This window comes from Dicentrarchus labrax, unplaced genomic scaffold, assembly GCF_905237075.1.
Source record: "Dicentrarchus labrax unplaced genomic scaffold, dlabrax2021, whole genome shotgun sequence".
Classification (NCBI taxonomy): domain Eukaryota; kingdom Metazoa; phylum Chordata; class Actinopteri; family Moronidae; genus Dicentrarchus; species Dicentrarchus labrax.
The window spans coordinates 5,113,981-5,141,734 of NW_026136718.1; the positions used below are offsets into that span (position 1 = coordinate 5,113,981).

General features: G+C 40.6%; 1 protein-coding gene across 4 annotated transcripts; it reads right to left on the reverse strand.

The window, feature by feature from the left end:
• Positions 1-252: 252 nt before the first annotated feature.
• On the reverse strand, positions 253-27,663 carry b3galt2 (UDP-Gal:betaGlcNAc beta 1,3-galactosyltransferase, polypeptide 2). 4 transcript variants are annotated; one of them, XM_051377508.1, is made up of 2 exons: positions 27,641-27,663; positions 253-2,654 (listed from the first exon to the last, which is right to left on the reverse strand). In XM_051377508.1, exon 2 carries the CDS (start codon positions 2,299-2,301, stop codon positions 970-972), a length of 1,332 nt encoding a protein of 443 aa, XP_051233468.1. In that variant the 5' UTR covers positions 2,302-2,654; positions 27,641-27,663; the 3' UTR covers positions 253-969. The 4 variants fall into 4 exon arrangements, with proteins under 4 accessions (XP_051233468.1, XP_051233467.1, XP_051233465.1 ...); XM_051377507.1 differs by lacking the exon at positions 27,641-27,663 and adding an exon at positions 10,267-10,931; XM_051377505.1 differs by lacking the exon at positions 27,641-27,663 and adding an exon at positions 10,039-10,931.
• Positions 27,664-27,754: the final 91 nt, after the last annotated feature.

Genomic DNA, 27,754 nt, shown 5'->3' on the forward strand with positions numbered 1-27,754 from the left:
AAGTTTATTATTAAAACTTGGCTAAAATGAATTGATTTCACATGCTTTTCAACAGTAACTTTTTTAGTAAAATCAAGGTGTCTAAATCATCACAAAACAAGTCCAACGAGTCAATAATTGGTAATATTAAATTATTTCCCAGCCCTATATTCAGCAGCCATAGCATGTATGTACTACAGTACAAATGTAATAAAAGGTGCTTGAATTTACAAATCGGTACCAGATAAATAACACAGACAACTGCAAACAAAATTAATTCAGTACATTTAATTGTTAATTGATTCATTGCACATTTGCTCAAGTGCAGAGTCATACTCAATGTAAAGCTTTAAAAAATACAATCTCAGTCATCTCTGACGTGATTCTGAGTGGTTTCATGTTTTTTTTTTAAATAAAATACAGTATATGACAGATAAACCTTCTCTTTAGACTCATACTCTTTGATAACTCTGTAAAGTAAACACTGAGAAACAGGGCAGCATAACTGGTCAACGTCAAAGATACTTTCATTCATATTTAGGTAGTGTAACTTTCAACAATGATACATGTGCATTTCCCTTTCTCTGTGTAAACACAATTGTGTCTTATTTATTTTTTATTTTTTTTGATTTGTAAAGTGTGATACTGTACTACCTTTTAGGGAGAGCCCTCACATTAACTGTAGCATAAATTACCATCTTTCTGTTGGCACCTGAATTATCGCAAACTTGAGCAGCAGCACTTTTTGTGTATGCTGCATTTAACTCGTCCCCCAAGTTTCATTTCAGAAATAGCTCAACAGGTTTACAATATTTAACATTTTTTCTCAAATTAAAAAAATAGTTTGGATCATCGACTGTACACAATACCAAAAACAATGTGCTTTTTCCCCATATAGTGTATAGTGCTGAGTTCAACATGCCCTCCATCGGCTGTAGTTACAGTGCACCCATCTCCCATTTTTGAGGCGGGTGGTCGTCACAGGATGCATCAAGGAGGCCTCTCTCCGTGAAACTTTCGGTGTCTGTACCTGCCGTTCTTTTCCTTGGCCATGTTGATACAGGCATTGTGCTTGTTGGTCTGCAAGTGGTTCCAGTACTTGATGAGTTCATTGGGGTGGAACTGATGGGATGTGATCAGGTGGCTGTACTTACAACTGGAGTAAGACACCCGCCAATGGTTGAAAAGGAACTCGTTGGGAGGGGGCGCTGGGTCGATGCGCAGCTTCGCCAGGCAGATCCCCACATAAACGTCCTCCAGGTGGAGCCTCCGTATGCTGAGAGAGGCCTGGTAGATCAGCTCGGCCATGTCCCCTGAGAACACATACCCTGTTCCCGAACAGAATATCGGGTAGCGCTCACTTGGGTACAGTTCCGGTGGCATGTACCACTTGCTATCCTTGTTGCGGTTTGGTGCATAGCCTCTCATCAGGTAGCCAGTGAAATACCTCTGCTTGGGAGGCAGCTCGGGCTTCAGCAGCTTTTGGATGAGATACTCGGTATTGACAAACATGTCGCTGTCTGTCTTCATCACATAGGAGGCATGTGGGCAATAGGTGGCCACCCAGTTCATGCCCATCAGGGTTTTGATAGTCAGGTTGTAGTAAGTGTCCTGATAGTCCTGTTGGATGATGTCGTGGTAAACACGGCTCTCTTCCTCTATGCTGCTCTGGAGAAAGGTGTCTGAGCTCTTTCCTGTGCCAAGCAGGAAAAGACGGATGAACACCAGACCCATTGCTGTGCTCTCATTCCCCCATGTCTGGCGGATGGCGTTCCGGGCATCAGCCTGGCCAGGTTCTGCAGCAATGAGGAGGATGAGGAAGGGAGTGCTGTCCCTGCACTTGAAGGGCTCGTTCAGGATGTAGCGATAGGGCTGAGCACTGAGCCTCCCTCCGACACCCATCTCCTTCTGTAAACTGTTGTTAGTGCTCATGGAGTCCCCAAGCCCCATTACTCCCATCCTGGCTCCTCCTCCACCACCTCCTCCTCCTGCTGCTGCCTCACCTGCTGCCCCATCCGCCTGCTGAGAGCTGAGGTTGAGCAAAGGCTTTGGCACTACATACCCCGCCTCCCTCCACAGGCTCTTCAGGGAGTTGCTCTGGTTGGCTTCTCCCTTGGGGCTGCGGAAACCCCTGACGGTGTAGGCCAGTGGGTTTTCCCGGGGTCCACTACGTCCCGGTAGCCAATCCTGGTGGCTGAAAAATAAGAAGAGGGTGAAGAGCAGAGCCAGAGAGAGGAGGCCGGCCACATGGGTCCGGAAGAGCGAACGCTTGACGGTCCAGGTCATCTTGATGGGACAGCAGTGCCGCCGTCTCCACTGCATGATGCAGATCGGGGTCGCAGGAGGCTGCTGCTGCTGCTCGGGAATGGGCGGCGGCGGTCACATACAGTCACCTCAAACATGTGGTTGCCAACAGTCAGAGGGTTATCTGAGCTGGCAGATGGGTTGGAGTGAGCCTCCTGGTGGAGTCAGGGGAACGTTTGAGCCCCCCAGTGCAGCTTGGAGCAGGGTTAAAAGGGCCCCTTGATGGAGCTAGGAAGGCGATGATTCTCTGGCCATGGAGGCTTCTCCCTGGCGCTTCTTTGGCACTGTAGACAAACACAAGCTCATGCTCTATGTCTCGACTCCTTCAGGATATGATAAGGGTCACCTCCTCTGTGTTTGCTCTCTCTAATCTGAAAAGAGAAAAAAGAAACAGAGAAAACAGTCTTGGCAGATGTCCGAAACGCACCTCCTATCCACTGGCACTGAGCCACATGTCAATTGTCTGACTTGCAGATGTGTTATTCTACTTATGTGGACAACCGAATCTTATTTCTTAATCATTTTATTTATGGTTTGTACACAGTAATTTCTTCCAGATGCAAAAGCCCCAATTAGAACATTCTGTGGATGCAGTACCCACATTGGTAAATGGCACTTTTGGTAAGCTGACTTAACATTTTGAAAGGGAGAAGCTGAATCAATATGACAGCATTGTAGCATCTTTGATTGGACAGGAATGTAAAAGACAGAAGGCTCTGGGGATGTGGCTTTTTGGCGAAATAAAATGTGAGATTGAGAGAATATGGTTAAGCGCAGAGCAGCGGCAGAAGGGAAGATTGCTGCTGTAAAAATGACTGTGTATACAGTGCATCTCTATGGTTGAAAAAAAGCACATCCAGATGTATGCCTGCGGTAGTTGCTGAGGTACAGCACAACACATTTTCATACTGAATCAATCTCACAGTAAACATGGCTGATTAAATGAACACATTTCCCTTTACACAATGGCAGAAAATAAGAAAATAATCCTAGATCATCACAAACTCATCTCACAACTAAACCATCTAAAAATAGTGAAGAATAGGAAATACTCTATGAAGTTCTTTGTGGAAACTATGAGCTGCAGCCTGGTGCACGGTGAGATGGTGGTTGCCTCTTGCATGTCATTATTCAGCTTAATGCCTGGGGCATAAGTATAAATTGCAGGTTTGCTCAACGTGGTGCCGGCTAACGCTACACTGAGCCGCTTGGGCGAGCGAGTGTCATCAGCCCCCCACAGTGCGTCGACAGCTAGGGAGGAGATGCATCTGTCAAAATGAGTTTTCAGGGTCCAGCAGGCAGTGGTGCCAAAGCCTGAGCCAGCCTCTGGCGATAACAGCCTTCACCCGCAATTCACCTTCCACCTTCAGCTTATCAATGCTGCCTACTGTCTAGTTGAGACCACCCCGGCTGCTGGATCTTCCAGGCATAAATACAGGACATACAAGGAAACACGCACATAGATGTACACATGCAAGCACACAAACATGCAACAACACAGACAAAATGCGACGTGGATGATTGCATCTGTTGCCCACGGGGAGTTGTGCACCGAGGGAGACACAAAGGCGATCACGTATGTGCACACTGATTCTGACTCACCAAGGCAAACAGTTCATCAGTTTGCACAAGCACAAAATTTACAGTGCATTCCACATAATCATATGTAGACCAAATACTGCACACATAATCATTTTTTTGTGTTCACAGACCCACTAACACAAAATCTAATGCAGACCAGACTTATTGATATACAAAACAAACATACTGCACATGTTATCACTCTTATGTCTATAGACTCACACACAAAGATGTATGTGTCTAATGTGGATATAATTACGTATGGTGTGCACATACATCATTATTATTTGTGTGAACTCACACACACACACACACACACACACACACACACACACACAGACACATCACCAGAGAAAACAGAATATGCCAGCAGAGACTTGCAGGTTGTACTAGACTCTAGTGAATATTAATGTAGCAGCAGTGCAAGTCTTGAATCCATCCTTCTTTCCTGAGTGTGTTAATTTACTGACTGCCTGCGTTGCCTTTTTGTTTGTTTGCTTGCTTTTTTAATAATTTGCAGATAGCAGACAACAGAGAATTATTTTGTGCAAATGCTACATGCCGGTTAGTGTGAGGCAGATTTTCTAAACTTCCAGTTTTCATTTCCTGCTATGTTTGCTCATTCATCATGACAACTGGCAAGAAACACGATAACCTTTTCAGGCGAGTGTGCTTACCCAGCGCAAGCAATTACAGGAGAATGAGAGGGGCCAGGGCCGGCTTTGTTTTAAAGGTTAACATACTTTACATCGAAGCATATCCAGCGCTTGAGAAATTTCTGCTGTCAACTAAATGAACATCTAGTTATACGTGAGCTCTGATGAAGAGTGCACACACAGAGGGGCGCATATACACATAAATACAAATATACACAGAGATACACACACTTAATGAATGCCCACACACACACCCACCCACACACTCACATGCAGATGGAAATGACTGGTTGTGTATGACTTTTTTTGTTGTCGACGTAAATGCCAATTTCACTGGGAGATCAGACATCCATTTTTACTTTTTAGCAGTTCTATTTAATCTGCCGATGCCTCTCCTCATTAATTCATTTTCTTGCCTCCCATCAATGTCACTTCTATGCAAGCCAATTAGTTACACTAGCACTAATTAAAGCCCCAGCGATTCTGCAGCGGTCAATAATCAGAACGAAGGCTGGGGGAGTGACACAGTGACATGGTAGGCATACATTATAGTGTTGTCTCTGTCACCACATCAGCTTCAAACCGAGAGGAAAAAAATAAAATTAAAAGGAGGAAAAACCTTGTACAGTGAGGTATGAACACCATTCTCCACAGTTTGCTTTCATTGTTTCCACGCCCACATAAACAGCGTAGCCCCGTTTTGCCTCCACAATGTGTGTAATGCATGCAAAACAAGCTTTGCTCATGTCGATGAGGATACTGTATGACCTTCGTTCAGTAAAACAGTGCACTTTGTGATAGTGACACATTTTCCTCAAGAAAAATACAGCTCCCATTTGTGAGCCATTTAGAGTAGCTGTTCACTGAATTTAGAGGTTAAATTTGGCTTTATTGAAACAGGCCTGACTGATTACGTGGCTGAGTGAGGTTGCCGTTCCATCTAATAAGACTGCCTTCAAGCAACAATCCTCATTCAACCACTACATTTATGATTTATTTTAATGTTAAAGCAGGGCTGTAGCACATGGCCTTCATCATGGCAACGCAATAAAAAAGAATTCCTGAGAATGGCCATGTGAAAAAACAATTCTTTAACAAAGAAATTGTGATTGTTGTGGCTGAATGAGGACCATCGCTTCTACAGTTGCAGCTTACAATTATTTTCATTATCTATTAAACTGATAATTATTTCCTTGATTAATAAATTATGAAGTGTCATAATACTTAGCGAAAAGTGGCCATTATAATTAGAAATGTTGGAAAAGAGCATGTGCAGCAGAACATCAGATAATATTGCAGTTATACAGTATATAGTTATATTTTCGTTTCAGTAGTGCACTGAACAACATTTTCTATGTACGTCTACTTTAGTATTAGCATTAGTATTACTATTTTATGTTGTGAAAAAGATCAACTTTGTTGCATTGCTATAGAATATACTGCCCAACAGTAATTCAAAGTAACTGTAATACTGCATAATTAGTACATTTTGCTTAGTTTTCATTAAACTATTTGTATTTTTACTTACTCATTTTGAATACAAGGCTTAAGTAGAGGATCTGAATACTTCCTTTACCACTGGTTTTTCATAACTTAAACACTGACTGTTGAAGAAGCAACTGTATTCATAGCCTTAGCAACAAATTTAAAGTCATATCAGAAAGATACATAGTTCCTGATTTCACAAAATGATGCAGCCGGCAGCTATAGATGACTCATTTTTATTTTCTCTCTCTACTTACCAAGGTTTTCAATTTTGATGCAAGAAGGTTGTAATGTCAATGTCTAATCGACATCCACGTTTTCTAGGAAATGAAAACGAAGCTATTCCTGTTCTGTTTAGCCCTAATTCTGTATAAAAACCCTTGAGTGCTGCACTCCAAAAAAGCTTCACCAACCTAAAGTTGGTCCTGACGTTTGTCTATTTAGTGCTTTATCGCAGTCTGGGTTGAATACAGTTGTTACACCCAATAAATATAGGCAAGGAGGACACCCACTGTTTTGTTTCTGTTTAATTTGAGACTCTGCCCTGGTTCTGAAACTTTGTTATTAGCATTCCAGTTGGGAGCCAGAAACCAAACCTAAGTCTCAAGAAAGGCCTTTTTTAAAAACAGCTTTATCTCCCATCACTCATTCTCTCTCTTAAGGACCTCCCTTCCTATTGCTCTGTCCTGTATTGCTTATGTTGGCAAGAAACATCTGAACTGTTTCACTGCTGTTGTGGCTTGGCATGCACAGCAATGAGTTATAAAACGTTCACATCTGCTTTTGTTCTCTCGAGGTCACGCTGGGCTCATCTTAAAACGAATCTTCTGGGGAATTCAGTGCAGGGCTTTGTTCAGAGGAGTCACTTGAAAGTAAGGAGGCTGCTGGTGAGTCCACACCTCTCCCCTCACTGCTGCTGTGGTCTCATCTTAATCCCTCTTCGTCCTGGTCACCTCCCTCTCTCTAGTTCAGCTGCACTCTTCCTCAACAATCTGTCATTTTCTGACTCTTGTTTACCATCTGATTGCAGTGAAGAGTTCACAAAGACAGCCAAGAAAACGAGTGAAACGGAGGTGAGAGGTGGCGTTCTTGCTCTTCCTGAATTTCACTCCCTCCCTACCAAAGTGACCTATGCCGTTTTTCCATAATCAAATTGCAATGGTTTGTGAATAAAACATGGTATTGTATAAGAGAGTGGTTTCCAGCTGTTCGATGTGTTCATTTGTATTGAATTTAACTGGACGTTAACACTATTAACTATACAGAAGTTGATATAGTTACAGGATTTTTTATATACAATTAACTTCCAGTGTTTTGGATCATTTGGTCAAGTTTGCATTCATACTACCAGTAGAAGAACTTAAGAGGTTTCAGCAATTTATCTCTCACTTTTAGCTTTTTTAACCATCATCTATTACTATTTCTCCATTAGCTATCGATTTTACCTGTTTATCCAGCTAACTAATTGAAAGATTCAGTCATAGCTTTAAGCTATAGATAAATGGTTTAAATAGATGCTAAAAGCTAATTGCAAACTTCTGCTCGCTTGTAAACTAGGTTTTTTTTCTATTGCAATATGTACTATAGAAAGCTTACTCAACATGTGGATATACATATTTTAAAAAATCTTATTTTTTATTTCCAAGTACCCCCTGGCAACTGCAGAAGTAGCCCCAGTTTGAAAATACTGGTAAGCGTCCATGAGATAGGCTAGAGGATGTTAAATTATGGCTACATTCAGTTATTGACTACTTGCCAAAGTGTACTTTTTATTTCACATGTATTTATTTATGAACAATAAAGTTTGCACAGTTTTTGAATTAAAACAACTGGGTAACAGGTGTCCATTGATTTCACTTGTGTTTTCATTTTTGTATGTGTATGTGTTATTTCAGTTTTATCTGTTAATGTTTAGAAAGAGCTGACTCGGAGATTTAGGCCACTACCCACATACAATGGAAGTGAATGGAAAACGGCAACAAATCTATCCAAAAGCATTGCACCTGGGCCTTTGGATAAGCCACAGACTTAGCTGTGTATAGTTTTCCCAAGAACTTTCTAGCCAAGAATTAGTCCCAATAGAATGAGAAAAAATGTTTGTTTTTTTTCAGGGTGATCTGACCCTTTGAAAATGTTGTTTGGTGTATGTGTGACTCAACTAGGATAGCACCGCTGGGAGAGGGAGGGTTGCATTCTCAACTAAGTAATGCAGAGCAGATGAGTGACACTGGGTGGCCAGTTTTTTTTTTTTTACCCTTCATCACTAGAGGCTGGTCAGATCTGGGCCAGGCCACTGGAGCCCCCATCACACAACATGACCATGTCTGATCCTTAAAGGGTCAGTTCAAAAAAAAACCCACATTTTCTCACTTACCTCCATAGCTCTCTCTCTGGTTTCATGTGCCCCCATTTTGACCACATACTATTGTGTCCGCCTCAGAACAATAGAGGGAAGTATTTTGATAGAAGCTAATAACCAAAACTTTGCTTTGTTTTACTTTTGCTTTCGTTTTGCTCTTGTATTTTTTTTTGTGCTGAAACAATAATAAGTCTGTTAATCAATAAGTTGATTGATAGGACATTTTGCAACTATTTTAATAATCATTGAGATCATTATTCACAGTGACAGTAAAGTGGATATCTTTGAGTTTTGGACTGTTGGTTGGACAAAAGAGAAGCTATTTGAAGTTGTCACCTCGGGGTATTTGTCTTCTTTTTCCCATTTTGATTTTAGACCAAACAATGAATTAATCATACAATAAAAAAGAATAATCAACAATTAACTAAGATTGTAATAGAGTAGAGGCAGAAATCTCACACAGACATCTCACAACATCACCAGAGGAGGCCAAAACAAGTGAGGAAATGTTTTTTTTTTTGCACTTTGTGTGAAATCTTTAACAGACAAGTCAGAGTCATATAATGTAGTCGTACAGGGCAACATATAGATTCATCTGTCCTTTAAAAAAAAAGCTGTAACAAAGGGATCGAGCGGCCTCTTAAAACTGGACTCACAAATACAAGAGACCTCTGGGAAATAAAGCTTTGGCAGCTTGGAGCTGCTGTAGCTGTTGTAAATATTATATGACAGTGATTTTCTTCCACTCAGTGTGAGTGATATCCAACCCTTCTCATTGTGCTGCTGCCAACTTTTATGGCTGAATTTAATTCTAGCAGTATTTCTGTTTTACTTCGTTAATAAAGCCCGGCTGTACTCTCCTCTCTTTGACGTTTTTTGGAGGTTTGTCGGATCAGACGTCACAGCAATAAATTATGAGGTTTAAAAATTAGACCCCATTAAAGTTTCAACGTCTAGTGGGCAAAGTGAATACCCAGATGGTGAGCTTAACTGCTGTCTTTTTTTCTTTTTTTTTTTAATGTCCATCTCAGCAGTTAGCAGATATCCCTAAGCATGCACGGGCTTCGGTGCCAAATAGTTCAGGCAGCTGGACGTGATGAAGTGGATAAAAAGCCCTGTTAATTGAGCTGGATCAATGGGAACTCCCTGGCCTCGCCTCTTGGCAGGTCTAAGAAGGGGTTTCCTAAACTTGAATCTATGTAAATGAATACAGTACAGACTTAACTGACCCGTGACTGATGACAGTGATTGTACCTTTAGGAATCTCTGATAGGAGTGGAAATGACTCTGCTCTGGGCAAGGAGGAATGAAATATCATGACAAATTCATCCTCTGGGAGTGAAGTGAGAGCAACATCTAAGTATTCTTAATTTTCCAGTGGCACACCTGCCTTGAACACCTGCATGTGGCCCCCCTTGAGTGTCACTGCAACATTTTAAGAAGCCACTGGGGGTCCAAAAAAAGTGCCCAATAGAGAGGAGATGTTGGGACATAAAGAAAGGGCACAGATAGATGGATGGATTGATTGATGGATGGATGGATGGATGGATGTATACAAGTCCAGGCGGCTGGGAAGGGTGGGTGGCTGGATGTAATGGAGGGGAGAGCAGGGCGGGGAAGGCTAAATGAATAATGAGGATGTTGAGGACTGATGAGACGTGCAATGCTGCGTACCTCCTCCTCCTCATGCTGCTGCTGCTGCTGCGGCTCCTGACAGGGCTGCGGTCGGCTGAAGGAGTGTGCGAACCCCGGTGCCTTTACCCGCCATCACCGCCTCCTTGGACTGAAAAACAACCTGCGCTTTAACGGCTCCCCCTGTTCCAGCTCCCTCCCCTCTAATCACACTGACACCTCGGATGTGTTACGTCCCTCCACGTCCTCATCCCCACAGGCTCAACAAACCTGCAGGTTTTTGGTTCTCCTCCTGCTGCGACTCCTCCTCTCCTCTCTCTCCTGCTCCTTGTGTCTGTTACACACCACAGCGTCCCTCTGCCTCACTTCTTATTCAATTTTTTTTTTTTTTTTGCTTCCCCTCGCTCTTTCACTGTTGTTTCATGATCTCGTCCCAGTTTATCTGCCACTCCAGGGTTTGTTATTCAATGTAAAAAGAAGAAAACACTACAGCATCCAAACACGGTTATCCGGAGCTCTGTCCGCTGCAAGGAGGGGAGCGCAGTGGCGGCAGAGCAGCAGGAGTGCGGCTGGTCCTTTGCGATGCTCGGCGGGGTGATGTACAGTACCAGCGCAGTGAGAGCGATGGGCAAAAACACAATAAAAAATAGTATCCTTTCCCCTCTGAGTCCATTCACTGCCAAAACATGTTCCCAGAGTCCTCAAGGAAAAACAAAAACAACTAGTCGTCTTTCTTCACCTCCCCGCTTCGGTTTGTCAGCCCGCTCCTTCTTGTTTTTCTTCTCACGGATCTTCCCTCCGCGCTGTCTTCGACCGACCCCTGTCGGATTTCTTAGCCGGGCAAGGCAGCTGCTGGCCCGGGCAGGCTGTCTGTCAGACACCGCTACACTGACGGAACTCTACCACGTCACTGCATTATTAGCGGAGTATCTCACGTGACCCAGTTAGACGCTCATGTTGCGTTTGTGGGGTGTGGGTGAAACACTCTCCCCCTACACACACACACACACACACACACACACACACACACACACACACACACACACACACACACATATTTTCATGAACACGCCCCATCTCAAAATGTGCATAACATCACATACTGTTGTAATTAAAACTGGCTATCGGTACAGTCAGTATAAGGGGTAAACTGGGGTAAGATGTATTTTCTTTTAATATAGCTATATATATATCATTTGAATATATAGCCTTCACAAGAAGTGTGCATATAAAGTAGAGATTAAATGAAAATGAAGCCTTTTTTTATCATTTTAGATCACACCTCAGGTCATATTGTGCACATATTTAATAGTAGGCTATAGCCTATGCTTATACCAAAATCTAATCAAATTTCTTCCTGTAAGACAACATGTGATGTGTTTCTGGATGCTGGGACTCATCATTACTGTACAAAAGCCCATATTAAAGAGTCCAACCTCCGGCACTTTTCTGTCTATCTTCACCTGTCCAATCAAAATGGTCATGGCCATGCTGTTCACTAGTAGCTTCCAGTCCGGCAGAGTCAGCTAACAGGACTGCCATAACTGCATGGCAACTGCACCAGTTTGGTGTGGAAGAATGCTGCAGAGAGCACTGACCTTAACCCCATCCAACACCTTTGGGATGACCTGGAACGCTGACTGTAAGCCAGACCTTATCGTCCAACATCAGTGTTGGACCTCAATACTCTTGTAGCTGAACGGGAGCAAATCTCTGCAGCCAGGTCTTAAGATTGATTTTAAAACCTTCAGAGAAGAATAGACTGTCATAGCAGCAGATTCACAGCCATGAAATGACATGATCAGCAATCACATAGGTGTGATGTTTGAGGGTCTACATTCTTTTGGCCAATTAGAATATGTATGTTATATGCTGTTAATCATTTTTAATTCATTGTTTGTTAACTATCACATTAAGTAACACTTGGAAACAAAACTGCATAACCCGACTATGATCCTAAACGGCAGGACTGAAATGTTGTAATTCATTTGTGAGTGAAAATGATGCAGCTTTATTGTGGAGACTGCAAATGTGATTAAAAATAAATAATACTGGCATTAACAAACGGTGTGGGATCATCAAAAATCTGCAGATAATGTCAGGATTTAATAGGGTAGTGGAGCTATCAGGGTCCATTCAGAAAAATAAAAAGCTAAAAGCTAAAGTGGATGGTATTTCTAAGTAGGGTACTCATTTCTCCCACTTTTCTGTCATTCACATGAATGCAGCATCACTCCCTCCTTTCCTCCTCTCCCCCTCCTCCCAAACCAGCCACCCTGGTCCCCCTCTGTGGGCGGGGGAAAAAAAGGGGGATTTAACTCCGTAAGAGCATGGTGGCCAGTGGTTGTCTGGTAACAGCTGGATTTGCCACCATTGTGCTCTTTGTTTAACGCTGCCTCTAATATTGCCTCACTGGACAGTACCATTTTAAAACTCATCTTTTGCCCTGTTTGTTACATTAGCGATGCGTCATTATGCACACATGATTACCAACTATATTTAGCGTGCTTTCACATCTAGACTGACAAGACAAAAAAAAAAAAACAATAACACATGCTGTAGGTCGTTGACAGCACTGGCTATCTCCTTCCACAGCAGCATGATGATGAAACCCTACCTGTCTCATTAATGACTTAAACACAATACAAACCCTTCATCAGCTTTCAGTCATGTTTACACTCATGCATCTCCAGAGACCGGCATGTTTCTTGATAGGCGATGAAAGCTGCTTGTCTCTTTCCCTCTCTCTGTAGAAGTGGAGCAGATGGAATTATGGCTCATGCAAAAGCAGCTCTCCACTTCAGGGACAGTAAGCCGGTGGGAGAGCGGCCTTCTTGCAGCACTGTAAATATTGTAAGGTAGCACCGCAGCATAGGAGCACAGGTGACTGAATAATTAATAGGAGCTGTGTCTTTGACAGATATACTTTGGAGGCCATTAGCTCTGCTACCTGGCCGGTGAGAGCATATTTGTCAAAAGAAAGTAATGCCGGGGAGGTGATTGATTTCCTGTGGCTGCCAGGTTAGAGGGAGCGCGCCTCTGTACATTAATATCATGTGGCATCTATTAGATAGGTGACTTCCTCAACTTGTCTAGCCCGGCTGCCTCAGCAAAGACCAGCGTATCAAAATTTAAATTGTCATCATTAATTGCTAGTGCTCGGGGAGTATCTTGGAACACCACGTCTGCCTCTCTTGCCGTTACTCAGAGAAACCCAGTCTCCTGCACACAGATGCATACACATATACACAGATGTCCTCATGTACAGTAGACAAAATGCAAATGCACGCTTAGTGCATTAAGGTTGAGCGAATACTTGACTGAAACAAGTCAAATGTGTCAATATCCATAATAATAATAATAATAATGATACAGTTTACTTAAATAACATCTTTGTTAACAATGTTACAAAGTGCTTTACAAAAAGAAATAAAACCCATGCAAGGTAGATCAAATGAGAATAAGGCCATGCATTGTCCTTTTGCACAGCAGGTAAACTATAAAAATGAATAAGAATGAATAACTATCTTTCACAGAGAGAAAGGTTCTAAGAAGAGATTTAAAAGAACCCAGAGACTTGGTTTTTTTTAATAAGTTGCTATATTTCTAGGCTTTTATAGAGCCCCCACACTATGGAACTCTCTGCCTAATGAATTCAGACACACTAACTTGTTCTGCAAATATTTCTCTCATCTTATGATCAAAAACATTTCTCTGAAGCTCAACTGTGAGGCTGCTCCGTATATATGTAAATATAGTGTTTTATCAACTTCTGATATAACCCGTATCAGTTTCAGGCTTAAATGAACAACTGCCAGTTAGTCCCGCTCACTTCTAATTTAAGCACCACCTACGCCTGCTTTAAGCCCAGCCCATTCCGAGTACAGATATAAATACAGATAACTTAGTTGGATGAACAGATACAGTTACAGATAATGGTGTACTCACCCATCCTTAATGCACACAAACCATAATATATTACTTTCCTTAAATTTTGCTGTGATGCCTCAATAGTCATATTATATAAACCCGGACTTCAACTCCTCTTATGTGATCTCCTTTCATCTCACAAAGTTTGAACACCCATGCCTTGAAGTGAGAAGTCAATAAAAGAATGTTTGTGCATGAAGTGAGGTGCTATTCACAAAATATGAGTGCTGTGAAATAGCAAATAAAGAAAGAGACCACATTTCTTTATTGTATTTTGTGTGTGTGTGTGTGTGTGTGTGTGTGTGTGTGTGTGTGTATGTATTTGTTTTTGTTTCAAACACACTTCTGATGAGTGAGAAAGTATGACAGTACAGCCCATTTCCTCTTGCCAAGCAATAAGTTCAAACGCAAATGGTCCGGCATTTGCATAGCAACCAGCAAACCCTTTCACATTTGAATAATTTCTAATTTCTATGCTTTCAGTCATGGTCAATTCGCCATATTGGCAAGTTCTGAAAAGAAACGCTAACTGCCAAGGCAAATAATGCAGTTATATCTACCTATTCACACTGTGAGTTTACCCATTTGATAAGTCAATTGCTCTTTCTTTGTTCTAATTCTTTCTGAAGCACATTTTCCTCAGGTTGTTCTGTACTTTACTTTCTCTTTTCCTCCCAGACACTACTGGAGGAAAGAAAGGTCGGTTATCTCAATGCTATGCCACCCTATAACGCCAGTTGATGAAATGTGAGCTGTTATTGCTTCTCTTAAAGAGTGCAGTCGCAATATCCTGTTGCAGAGCCTCAAGTGCAAGCAGGGATGTCTCTGTGAATATCTTTGCCTTCACTCAGACCCAGACCTCTTTTCAGTGAACACAAACCAGGGGTCAGCTGTGTTATAGAAGAGGACAGCTTATAAAGCATTATGTATTATTTCACTTAATGTCATGCTATCTTGGAAACTATTCATAGCGTGAAATAACGCAGGTTTAACTTTTTTTTACTTTTATCAGTCAAATCACAACAGGAAACATTGGCTAATGTGTAGCTAAAAATAGATTTTCTGATAGCAACTGCCATTGCACCTGCAACCAACTTGTTTTATTTTTGTTAAACAAAAATAGTAATTGCACATGTGACATTTGAGGATTTTTTTTTTATGATTCCTTCTGTATGTGCCAAACAATATGTGTGACAAAAGATGCATTCGGCCACATTCATGACAAAGTGAGAATGTAATGTATGTCAGATCCATATGGAAATGCATTTTCCAGAGCAGATCCAATCAGAAAATGCATGCGATTCAAACAGTTGGCTGGCAGTTTGGATAGTAGCACGCCTGTCAAAATGAATTGTCTGGATTTTCGCAGACAGGCAACAAGGGGCGTAGCATTTACTGTCAATATATAGAGACAGCATAATGAGAGGTAGCACACATTCACATGTTTCTTCACAAGAAAGGGAAATCTGATTTTAGTCTGTATACAGGCAACACATTTTAATTCCATGTGTTAATCCATCTCAGCTATATCCAGGCACATCTGAACACACATACTTGTCATAGCCTGGGCTAAAGAAAGCCAGAGCTGTCCGATCGTCACTGCCAGATATAGATGTGGTCAGACAGTCTGACATCCAGCCACAATCTACAAATGAGCAATGTACTGTAAACAAGAAGTGCTGGAGGTGAAAGCAGGAAGTCGTGTGGACAGTTACAAGGGATGCATTACATTCCTTTTAGGGCAAGAGAATTATGTGAAGTGAGCTCATAATTAACAGTCTTTATAATCAAATATCAAGAACCACACAGACATCACAAATAGCCTGTTTTTTTCTCTTGTATCACAACTACTTCCCATGTAAATTGGCTATTTCTTCTCCTAAAAAACAAATAAATGATCTAGCTTCTGTTATGATGTAGATGCAGTCCACATATGATGCACATACAAGTGAAATAAAGGGTCAGTACAGAAATTTTGTCATCGTCAGTAATGTAATCTCAAAATTGCAAGTCCAATCTTGAGAATGGAACAGCAGGTCAAAGCAAACAAATAAGTGTGGATTTGGGTTGGGTATTGTGTCATGGCCACTTATTACGCCACATTTGACTCATACTCTTTTTTTGTGTATCATTCACACTAAACGCCTTTGCAGCACTATCCCATGTCACACATACAGGCATAGAAATATACAAATATACACATCTCTATTCTAGTTAGTACACGAGAAAAGAATAATACCAAATGTAACTAGTTTATCTATAATTCACAGTTCTAGGTTGAATATGATACCAGAACACATCTAACCCATGATAACATAGACAATTTACTATGTATAAATGCATGCTTAACTGGTGCTTACAGATGGATAATCATCTAATCCATTACATTACATGCTTCAAATTATAGTATGGGCTATACCATTATCCAATTATTATTATATTAATGTGCTTTAAAGATACGTAGCGCGTAGGAGGAAGGTAGAGCAGTTAACGAGGCTGTCCATCAACCACACAAATCACTTGTGTGGGCCACCAGACACCTGGATGAAATGTCCTCAGCCAAGAGACTGGGTACATACCAGCTGCTCTGAGATGACCTCTGACCTGCCTGTGAAAGAGTATGTAGAAAAACTGTAAATATATCATTATTATCTGCCATCCAGAGAATGTAAACACCATTTATTTCTGTAAATGTGATTTTACCACAATAGACTGTTGGTAAAGTGCAGTAGTTATCAATTTATTGTATGATTGTTTCTGAAATCAATTTAAGACATGAAGAATTGCCCAATGACTAAATGAGCAGAGAGGGATTATAACTATCAGCAACATAAAGGAATGGCCAGATAATTTTCCTTTCAGCAGCATTATTACAAATTGCATTAGGTTGCCTTTTATTAATAGCAATCAGTTTGTGTAAATATATGGGGCGCAGTGACTGCAGTAAGACTGGGTAGCCAATGAGATACTATAGCTATAAAAGCCCTCTACAAACAAACATGTGAGCAGGTGTTGCAACTCTTTCTTGGCAAACCGTTTTGCCATATGCTCAACACTTCTGTGTCAAGATAGCAAATATTGTAAGTGTATTTTCCCTAAAATGTCAAACTATTCCTGGAAAGGTCCAGTGTGTATGGTGGCATCTATGAAAACCAACGGTGGCTGCGGAATGCATGAAAAATACAAATGCCCCTATCTACAGCCAGTGTTTGGTTGAAAAATAGATGATAAAGCAGGGTATGCTTTAGGGCATTAATTACCTTGTGACTGAGTGTGTCCAGTGCATCATATGAAAGTCAACTCAACTCAGATCAATCTGTCAAACTAGGCAGAGCTGGTCAAGTATGAATCAGAAATAAGCATTTGCTGTGGTCACTGTATAAGGGTTGTTATCTATGAACAGCTGAGGAACCATTTGGACATACAGCATTATCTTAAATGGAAAATTTGTGAGATAGAAAAAAATATTTTTTACACATGAACTGGAGCCCTTGGGGTCCTTTCAGGTCCAGGACCAGCCATTGAACCAAAATTGTGGCACGATTCAGCTGAATTTCAGACACCAGACACATAGGAGATAAATCGGTGGGTTTTCTGGTGGTTTCATTCTCGTTAGTGCAATTCTGCTTACATGTTTATATTACCAAATGGTGTTCAGCTGACAGAGCAGGGCTGGTTTGGAGAGATAGCCTCTACAGATCTTCAGGGATAGAGGAGATGGAAGCATCCAGCAAGATATACTGTGCACCTGTATATTTTTGATAATGTAAGCTCTGAAACTGGATGTGGCTCAAACACTGCCCTGGCCTTTTTGATTCCAAACTCTTTTTCCCTTAACTGTCAAATTTACCAAAAATACTTCTAGATTGCATAGTATGTTAGTGATCTTTAAAACTACGGATCTTTAACTTTCTGGTGAAAGAGTTTTTAAAGTTGCACCTAGTATCATATCTCATACTGGTGAAATAATAATGCCTAAAGCATTAGTTCAACCCAGCTCACAAAAATAAATACATAAATAAATAAATCTCACTTATCCCTATCTAGCCATGCATACAGTTTTGGTTTTACATGCTAAGCAGTAAGTCGGTTCAGAAACAATCTCTCCACTGAATCTTTTTTTTTTTTTTTTGGTTGAATTTGGCTAAACTGGCCCTTTGCAAGTCAGTCTTTACTGTAGATGCAAAGTAAAAAAAATGTATTTATTATTTTCCAAGGTGGAAAAAACAGATGATTAACAGATGATTAAATATCAGAATCTTTTTTTAGAGCTGCTGATTGGTGCTGAATGTGAGACCAAGATCCTGATAGCTAAGCAGTCGGTGATATGGGGGGGGGGGGGGGGGATCCCCCAGTAACAGCTAGAGTACAGGGGCAGAGGGGTTGTTTATTTGAATATGTAAGTCTTGTCTTCCTGACTCATTTATTCTTTACCTGACTGAGGTTTGTACAAGTTAGAATCTATGGCCCCGACCCTGGCTCTGAAACATCAGTAGCCTAACTGTGCTGTATATTGATTAATCCATGGAGATGTCTGAGGTGCCGAAGTAGCAGACGGATTTGTAATTGCGCCTTTCCCCCCAGTCCCACCCTTCTGTCAGTTTCGTCTTGGATCTATGATATTTTCTCTGTCACCTTCATGATCAAAGTGACAAGTAGCAGCATGTAATTGCAGAAGAGCAGGAGGATCCTAGAGACATGCTGCAGCCTGTATTATTCCTATAATATTCCTATAATATTTCTGTGATCATTCAGTAGTGTCTGAGCTGCTAAAAATGCACCCACAGACCAAGCTGCCCCTGTAACAAAATTGTTTAGGGTAGACATTTAGTTTTGAAACCACAGACAAGATTTGATAGCACACTGGACCAGTGAGCCCGACTGGCCACACAGGATTTTCAGTATTAAGAGCTGAAATGAAAGCTGGATAGACTTAATTTGCAAATGGCCTCAGAACAGGCAAATCATCTCACTGGCTCAAATGGCATTGTGGCCGACTGTATGTGGACAAGATCAAAGCTGTTGTTTCAATTTAAATATGTTTTGCAGTAGAAACACTTCTCTTTGGTTGCTCCCATGATGACTGTGTTGGTTTTCTTGTTCCAGTGGTTTTGTAACCACTTTGCTTTGTAAATGAACCATTTTGTTTTTGGAAGGACGTACAGACAGCTTTTGTCTCATCCAGACCACATGATTACTTATATTCTAAGCATGCGGCCACCAAAAGCATCTGTGATTGATTCATGTCATAACCCCAGTAACGTTGTGAAATTTGTACTTTATCACTCCCTCGCTTCTTTAGTGAAAATATGATGCATTGAGTTTGTAGAAGAAATTCTTCCAAATTACAAACCCGGTGTGATGAATCAAGTCTCTTTACTTCAAGCAGCATGGAGAGAAGACCTCAGAATGGTTGTTCTCTCTCAGACTTTTTAGAATGATTTATCTTATATGCCATCAAGTATACACAAGAACACCCGGTGACCTCCTAACAATGTCACTGTGAAAGCCTTAGGCCTTAGGACAGTGTGACTTTCAACAGATTCTTATCAGACTTTCTCATACCATAAAAATCCCTAACCCCTAACCCAAACTCACCAATTATCTACTCCATCTAAAATATTCATCTCCCACAAGTTAATTCTTCATTATTACTGTCAAAACAGCGTGAGGAAAGAACTTATTTACCCATACATTTTATTGTCAGTAAACTAAACATGTTGCCATAATCTGCAATCTACATGAAATCAAAAGATGTATAAGGCTGTGACCACTCACAGACAGACTGGCCCCAACCAATCCTAATCTACATGACATTTGATTATGGAAAAAAACTATCCAAACGTGAAAAAACTCTCTCATTCAGCTTAGTCCCTGCAGTACCCATTTCTACTCAGTTTTGGACAGAACAGAACATAGCATAGAAATGTGCATAATATTTGAACGACCAATCGCAGATGAAAGTGTAGTCGAATTAAAGGTTTGTACACTATGTCTAAAGTAAAAGTGAAAAGAGAAAGAGAAACAAAAGACAAACTGATGTGAATATCGTCAAGATGAATATCAGTCAGACTTCTCATGCAGGTGTGCGGGTGATTTCTAAGATAGATACATATCAACGTTTCAACACGTTGTACCAAATAAAAATAAATATCTTGAAACTCAGCCATGAGCATACCAGAACTGGTATGCTCATGGATCTGCGATTGGTCGCAAACACAGATGTGTGTGCTAGCCCATGTCCGTTTTGTGTGTGTGTGTGTGAGCATGCTCAGACATGGATACTTCGTCTGTGTGGGTCTCTCTGTCACTGTGTTCTTTTATAGTTTTTGTGCACATGTATGTGTGAGTGTGGGAGTTAGCTTACCAACGTTTGCTCTGCTGTGTGTAAGTGAGCATGTGTGTTTGAAAAACGGCAGCCGCTGTGGGCGTGTTGGCGGTGGGATGGGTAAAACGCAGAGGTCAGCTATCACTTTGAAACATGCTGGTCCTTATCTCTGTCACGAGGCTTAATAGAGTAATGAATCAACATAAAGCCCGGGACTCTCCTGACTGGGCCGCTGCCTCCTCCACCAACACTTGTGCTTTACTTCGACTACACTTACTGCCGCTGTAAGCATCTTTTGCCTTCCACCGTTGTTTATGGGCGGTTTTCAAAAGTGCCTGAATTGTGACTACTGTCAGAGGTGTATTCACACATGAGCTACCCCGCCGCCTCATCCAACACTCAGCCACTATGAAATAACCCCGACCACAGATAAATGGGATGGAGGGTCTTTTTGAAGGGAATGTAATAGGGCACACAAGGGAAAGCAGAATATTTGTGATCACCTTATGATCTCACCTCATCTGACTAGTGCTAAATCACTAACTACATTCATTATACGCTTTGTTAGTTAGCATACAGAAATAGGGCAAATTGCATGATTCAAGCAAGAAGAAAAGGTTTTTTTTTTTTTTTTAAATGAAATGCTGGACATCTGCAAAGGATAGGTGAAATTTGGTTGATGCTTTCAACTGGCAGGAAGAAAATGTCTTGTATCAGACTTATTAGGTGTTTAAAGCTTCCAATAGCTGCTATTTAGCAGCTCAAGTATATCTCACAGAATCATTAATTAGTCCATTTATTAGGACTGTTGACTTAATGTAGGCAAAACTACTTCAATCACTGGCAGTAAGTCCAGCCTTGATATTCAAAAAGCATGTAATTCTTATGACAAAGAACTGTACAAGCCAGTTGTATAATCCAGTCTTGTTCGCGTTTAAAAAAAGCTCATTCAGTGTTACATGAGACATCACTCTAACACAAATACTGAAGATGAAGAGAGTTTTTTCAGCCTAGTTTAACTTGAAAGTTGCAGTTTTGGCACATCAGTCACCAGATACTGAGTTTTAACTTCTGGCTGTTTTGCCATTCATTCAATTTGACTATCAAATCTACAATGTGTCCCCTAGTATGATTAAATGGTTCCAAGGAAACCTTTTTTTGTATTACAGTACCCTGATTAAAGGTTTGTACTAAAGTAAAAGTGAAAAGAGAAAGAGAAACAAAAGACAAACTGATGTGAATATCTTTAAGATGAATATCAGTCAGACTTTTCATGCAGGTGTGCGGGTGATTTCTAAGATAGATACAAACCAAATTTGGAAATTTGTACTTTATCACTCCCTCGCTTCTTTAGTGAAAATATGATGCATTGAATTTGAAATTCTTCCAAATTACAAACCCGGTGTGATGAATCAAGTCTCTTTACTTCAAGCAGCATGGAGAGAAGACCTCAGAATGGTTGTTCTCTCTCAGACTTTTTGGAATGATTTATATATATAGTCAGAATTCTCATGCAGGTGTGCGGGTGATTTCTAAGATAGATACATATCAACGTTTCAACACGTTTTACCAAATAAAAATAAATATCTTGAAACTCATCCATGAGCATGCCAGAACTGGCAATTTCATCTGCGATTGGTCGTTTCTCTAAACCCCTATCTCAAACAGTGACTGACAAATCACAGCTTAGCAACCGTAACTGAGCAGAGAAGGCCATGTGTATGGGGCTGTAGTAAGAGAACTACTCAAACCTTAAAGCGTTTGGATGGAAGTATCTTTTTTTTAAGCCTTTCCTAAACCTTGTCTTTATCTGCTTGGCTAAATGCTACAGTATTTACCAAGCATTACAGGCCAATAGCAACAGTAATCAAGGGTGGACGGGTTTAGCAAACAGTCAATTATGAAACGTGACATTGCCATCATGTGCAATCTACAGGAAAGCAGTACGCGCAAATCGCAATAGTGAAGATGTATTATCTTGAATTTATATTTAAATCCTGGCATTTTTATCTTCATCAAAACATGTATGAGGCTGTGACCACGAACAGACAGACTGGCCCCAAACACCCCAAATCTACAATGCATTTGATTAATAAAAACTATGCAAAATGTGGGGGAAAATGTATTAACATGAATTAAAATGGAAAAGTAGCTACTCAAGTTTAAAATGAGCTATTGCAGAATCAGTCAGTTGTCGCCAAAACCAAGCAAAACATTTAATATATTTTAATTTGATTAATTGTGTCTTAAGCTGCAAAATCAAGAGAGAAAATCAGCTAAACCCCATTTAAGCATAACTTATCAGCACCATGGTTGAACTTTGAACCCCAAGCCGCCTGCAAATTTCTATTTCTATGCGACCATGCGTTAAATAATGAATGATTAAACCAGCGATCATTCATTACACAGTCTACGACCGTGACCGATGACCATGTGGTATTTTACCATGATAACTTTTCTGCTGGTCTTCATGTGTCTCTGTTGTGAAACGCACAAGAAAAAACAGGCAAATGCTCCAGAGTTTGTTTAAACTGCATAAAGAAAGTCAGATGTGAGCCTATGTCACATTGGATGTGTGTTATTTATTCCTCAAGTACTCATTCCCCATATGGATCTGACATCGGATCACTCTTATCTTGGATATTAAAAGATCTAATTCATACCAGATAAATACACCATCAGCTTTCATACAATATGCTTCTTATTCCATTACTTTACCTGCACTACTACGCTTTTTATGAGGATATTTTTAGCTCATATAAGGCATATGGACATATGTTTCATTCTTGGCCTCCAGTCTTGTTTGATGTCATGGCATGTGCTGAGCAAGTCCTTCCTCACTCAATCTGCATGATGATGCTTTTATGATACAGGCTTGTCTAAAAGTAAACCTCGGCACAAATTGGCCAGGTTACCAGCCTTCAAAGAGAATACATTAATCAATTTCCATTGGCTTTGAAATGCAGGTTTTCTGTTTGAATTCTGCGGGTGCTCATAGCTTCTTTTTAAAATCCCCTCTCTTTTTTCTTTCACTCACAGTCCCTTTCTCTTTAGTCAGTCCACATTTCTACTCAGTTTTGGACTGTACAGAACATAGCATAGAAATGTGCATAATATTTGAACAAAATCTATCCAATATATTGTCATGGAGATGGGAGATATGTTTTGGTCATTTTGAACAATTTATCTGAGGCTGACCGAGTTGAATTTAATATCGACTAATGAATACAAACTTGTATTGTCAGTGTCTTTACTTGACATTTTTCAGTCTAGCAGGTCTAATCAATATTTCTAGATTATTAATGGATGAACCAACTGGGAAATTGTTGTTGGAAACTGTTGGGAAAAAAGGCTCTTGATGATGCTCAGATTTGTTGTTAACTTCTTGGCTTGGCTTCTTGACGTCTCTAAGAGGAATTAGAGAGATTCCTTAATGTGCGGTGGAGGCTTGCAGCAGCACCTCTTAACCCTTGTCAAACCCAGCAATGCCTTTGAGAGGAGAAAATAATGTGTCGCGTTTGATTGTTTTGTTTTGCCTTTCTGTCTAACTCAGAAGAGACATGCAGTTTGGCATGCTCATCCGTTGGCTTCTCTCTGTGGAGCAGACACGTATAAATCCTTTTACATGCAATCCTGCCAAACTACCCTGTAGGCAGGCTTTGCATTTGAAATGTACAATTAGTTATCCCTGTTTGGTTTCAATGCAACATTTTTGAGACATCAAACCTGGGGGCAACACACAGAGAATGGCAGCAACGACCCCATACATTGTACCCTCTTGTTGTTTATTCTCTGTCCCCGTCTCTGTCTCGCTCTTCCCTTTGATTCTCATTTACTCTCCATTTCCCTCTCTTTCTTGTATATCCTGAGATGAACTGGAATGTGTGAGTCGTCATCTAGGCGGCTTTCATTCACCGCAGTATGTGTTTTGGCAGGAGCATAAACATGCTCCCTGAGCTTCCTGGTCAGGGTTGAGGAAGTAGATGGGATAAACTGAAGTACTTCATCTAATCAGCAAGGCCAGCGGCGCGCTATAAAGCCAGCTGTTGGCCAGTTGCGGATGGGGGCAGAAATCAGCTTGTACTACCTGCTTCTACCACTGACCCCTAGCGTGCCCCCTCACTGTGCCTAATCTATAAAGACATTAATACAGGCAGGGCTGACTCACAACGAGGCCGTTAGGGGAGGCTTGTTAATCTTGCTAAATGTTCTGCTGGCAAATGAAGAGCTTTTTCTGTGAACTCCCCATGAAGGATTAACATCTAGTTCAACATGCTAAATGCTAAATGTTAAAGGAATGCAATTTTAGACCTGTGTTTGTGATCTATTTTTTTTTTGTGAGTTTCCATTTTCTACATCCTCCTACAAGGCCTGAAGATTTTGGAACAGTTTAATAGCAGGCAAAGCTGCACGGAAATTCCCCAGAGAATCATGTTTGATAACATGTTTTCTGCCAATAGCCAGTCTTTTATATCAAGGCCAGAAGAGGCTCGGTAAGGTCACACGGAGCCACCTACACATCTCTGACGAGCACTGATTTGAAAAAAGTATTGTGTGATTTGTGTTATGCCACAGCTTAGCTGATGAATCAAAGGAAATTGTGAGAATGGACCTCAGCTTTTTGTGGCGTCATCTCTTGTTAATCTGCCCTAAAATAACACAAAGCTTAGGAAATATCGCCTCACTTCCTTGACACTAAAAATACTGACTTTTTAACAAACATCTGTTTTGGTAGGGGTGTAACACCCAACTATGATCCGTCTCTGTATCTGTTTATTTCACAAAACTGTCTGTGTGTGCAAAGCTTATACCAGAAGTTGTTACAAAGAAGTTGTTCTGTGCTCCTTTGTTTCCTGTGCTTTTTTCTGTCCTCGTATACATCTAGACATAATGTTTGAACCCTGTACCTAAATTAATCTAACAAAAAAACATGATTTGTATTTCAGCCACACCTTAAAAGAAGTATAACTGAGTCTAAATAAAAGTTGTGTAACTGTTAAGGGTCCAGCTGGAAATAAAAATGGTACTAGCAGAAACAGGATGGAAGGTTTTAACAAATTCAGAATGCAGGATTTTTCTTTTAAAAGTGGACTTTGTGTGTGAAATGTGAGGAGATGAGGATGAGGAATAAAAGCGCTATTGACAAAAATTTGAAGAGACAGTCCCTACCATTAGCCCCTCACAGATCATGAGCTAAAAATAACAAGTCAGTAAAGCTTTATAAATGGACAAATGTTACTGCAAACATTTGAATGCACTTCATATATCTGAATAATGCATTCATATTTTTTATACCCCATACAGACATGATTTTACATCCTGAAATGTCTGACACTAAGTGTTCTCTCGTCTTAAATGCTTGTGATGACGGACCTCAAGTAGGTATCAAATTTTCTTTTCTTTCTTGTTCTCAGTTCACTGATGAAAACTACAGTGCCGTTGTTTTTCGCCTCATTTTCAACACCACTCACACACAAAGCAAAGTAGCGAAAGTAACCACTCATGCTTAACTGGATCGACTCTATGCTTTCTGCTCACATTTCCTCAAGGATACTTAGCGTATTCATGGCCTCTCATGCCCACGGAAAAACACATCAGGAAGGAAATGAAGCCGACTGAGGGTAAAAAAAAAAAAAAAAAAAAAAAGTATTTCCCTTATTTCTTATCAACAGGCGACAATAGGCCGAGTCAATGAACAAATCCTAAACTGCTTCAATATGAGCGGTGGTGGAGCTCGGATTCCAGTGTGTCTGACTGACTGAGCAGCAGATATTAAACATTATTGAATCTTTGCAAAGACCTGGACTGCGGGGTTTTGAAATTTGATACAGCTGATGAAAGCTGCGCTGAAAATTGGGGGGGAAGTGCTTCAAATGTTTCAAATCTCTGGGCTGAAATGAATCTGGTTTTATCAGGTCACCGAAGCATTTCCATGGCAATCAGAGAAAAGGGCCTTGAACTGAAATCAAAGAGGATCACAGAGCCTCACCAAGAGCAGAACTTTAAAATACATTTCCTAAAGCTGATATCCATTCCTAAAATAATCTTCTTGACAAAACAGAGCTTCAACTTAACCTATTGCAGGATTCTATGGAAAAAATACCAACCCTTTTGTATATATTTATATAATTGGGGGAGAGACAGAGCAAGTGAGAGAAATACTGTATAATTGGTCTGAGGTTGAAAGGAAGCGAGTCCAGAAGCGAGCACATACGTTCTTTTAATGAATCAGACGTGATGAAAGGCAAGCGCATTTTCAAAGACATACATATTTTAATTGGAGTTTTCAGAAGCAGCTTTCATCTCCTCCTCTCCGTATTCATGTTCATTCATTAGGGTGGCGTAAAAATATCCCACAAGGTGTGTAGTGTTGACAGTAATCCTATAAACCTATTTGATATCCCATATGATAAAAACTGGTAATTTCTGGTCATCTGCGTAACTGATGGCTCGTGCCTTTAGTTTTAATTCTGTGTATCCAGCAGAAATAAAGTCGAAGTTGTCCTTTAAACATCACTGCGGATGTGAACGTGCAGATGCAAGTGGCATTAAGCTTCTGTGCAATTTCTGTCACAAAAATATTCCCTGAACACGTCATTTGGCCTCAATTATTGTCTTCTTACGCAGCCTTTCAATATCGTAACTGCCATTTCTCCATTCATTTAAATGCCACAGCTGATAAAGGTGCACAGTGGAGCGGCAGTAAATGGCAGAAAATGATTCATTTTCATCAATGTAAGTGCAGGCTATTTCCAAAAGAGCTTGAGGAAAACATTCAGCAGTTGCTCCTGAAGTGTGATTCCTGTAATGTCGCAGTTCAAAATAGATGAAATTGGTCATGCTAAAATCTTCTTTAAGCGCCAACCTGTGTGTTGCTGTAAAATGTGCTCTAATTCCTCCAAGAGGCATTTAGTTTGCAATTACTGCAGATTGTTCGAGCAGCAGAGGTTCTGACTGTGGAGCGAAACTGAAGAGCTTTCAACATTTTGCAGGCCAAACTTTGTTTTTCTTTTCAATTGCTTCGTTGGTAAAAATCTCATTTAGCTGAAGGAGGCCAATTCCTCCTCATGTCCAAAAAAAAATTGGAGCTGCTTCATCCCTGAATGTGATTTTCTGGGACTGCATAAGCATGTGACACATTCACATGCACACACACATATTTGTAGCGGATATACTGTACGTACACAGTGTCACATGCAGCATTGTATACAATACTTGATTACTGGTTGGTTTTTACAGGCTAAGTCTAAATAAGCAACAGATATTTATGAAATCAAGAAAAAAACCCTACATGACTGGACAGTATATGTGCTCTCCTTTACCCAGCGTCACTTCAAATTTGCATCAAAAATAATAAACAAATGTGAAAATACATTGTTGTATTACCTGTAGATATTGTAGAGCAGGGAAGCTGAAAGAGTAGGACGTGTCATAACGCCATCATGTTAATGTTCTAAGACTCTGTTTGGTGCCAGTCAAACTTTCTATTGAAGCCTATGG

What these genes read in the sequence shown, in the direction of transcription:
- b3galt2 (XM_051377508.1), bottom strand. Translation starts at nt 2,301, where the DNA reads ATGCAGTGGAGACGGCGGCACTGCTGTCCCATCAAGATGACCTGGACC.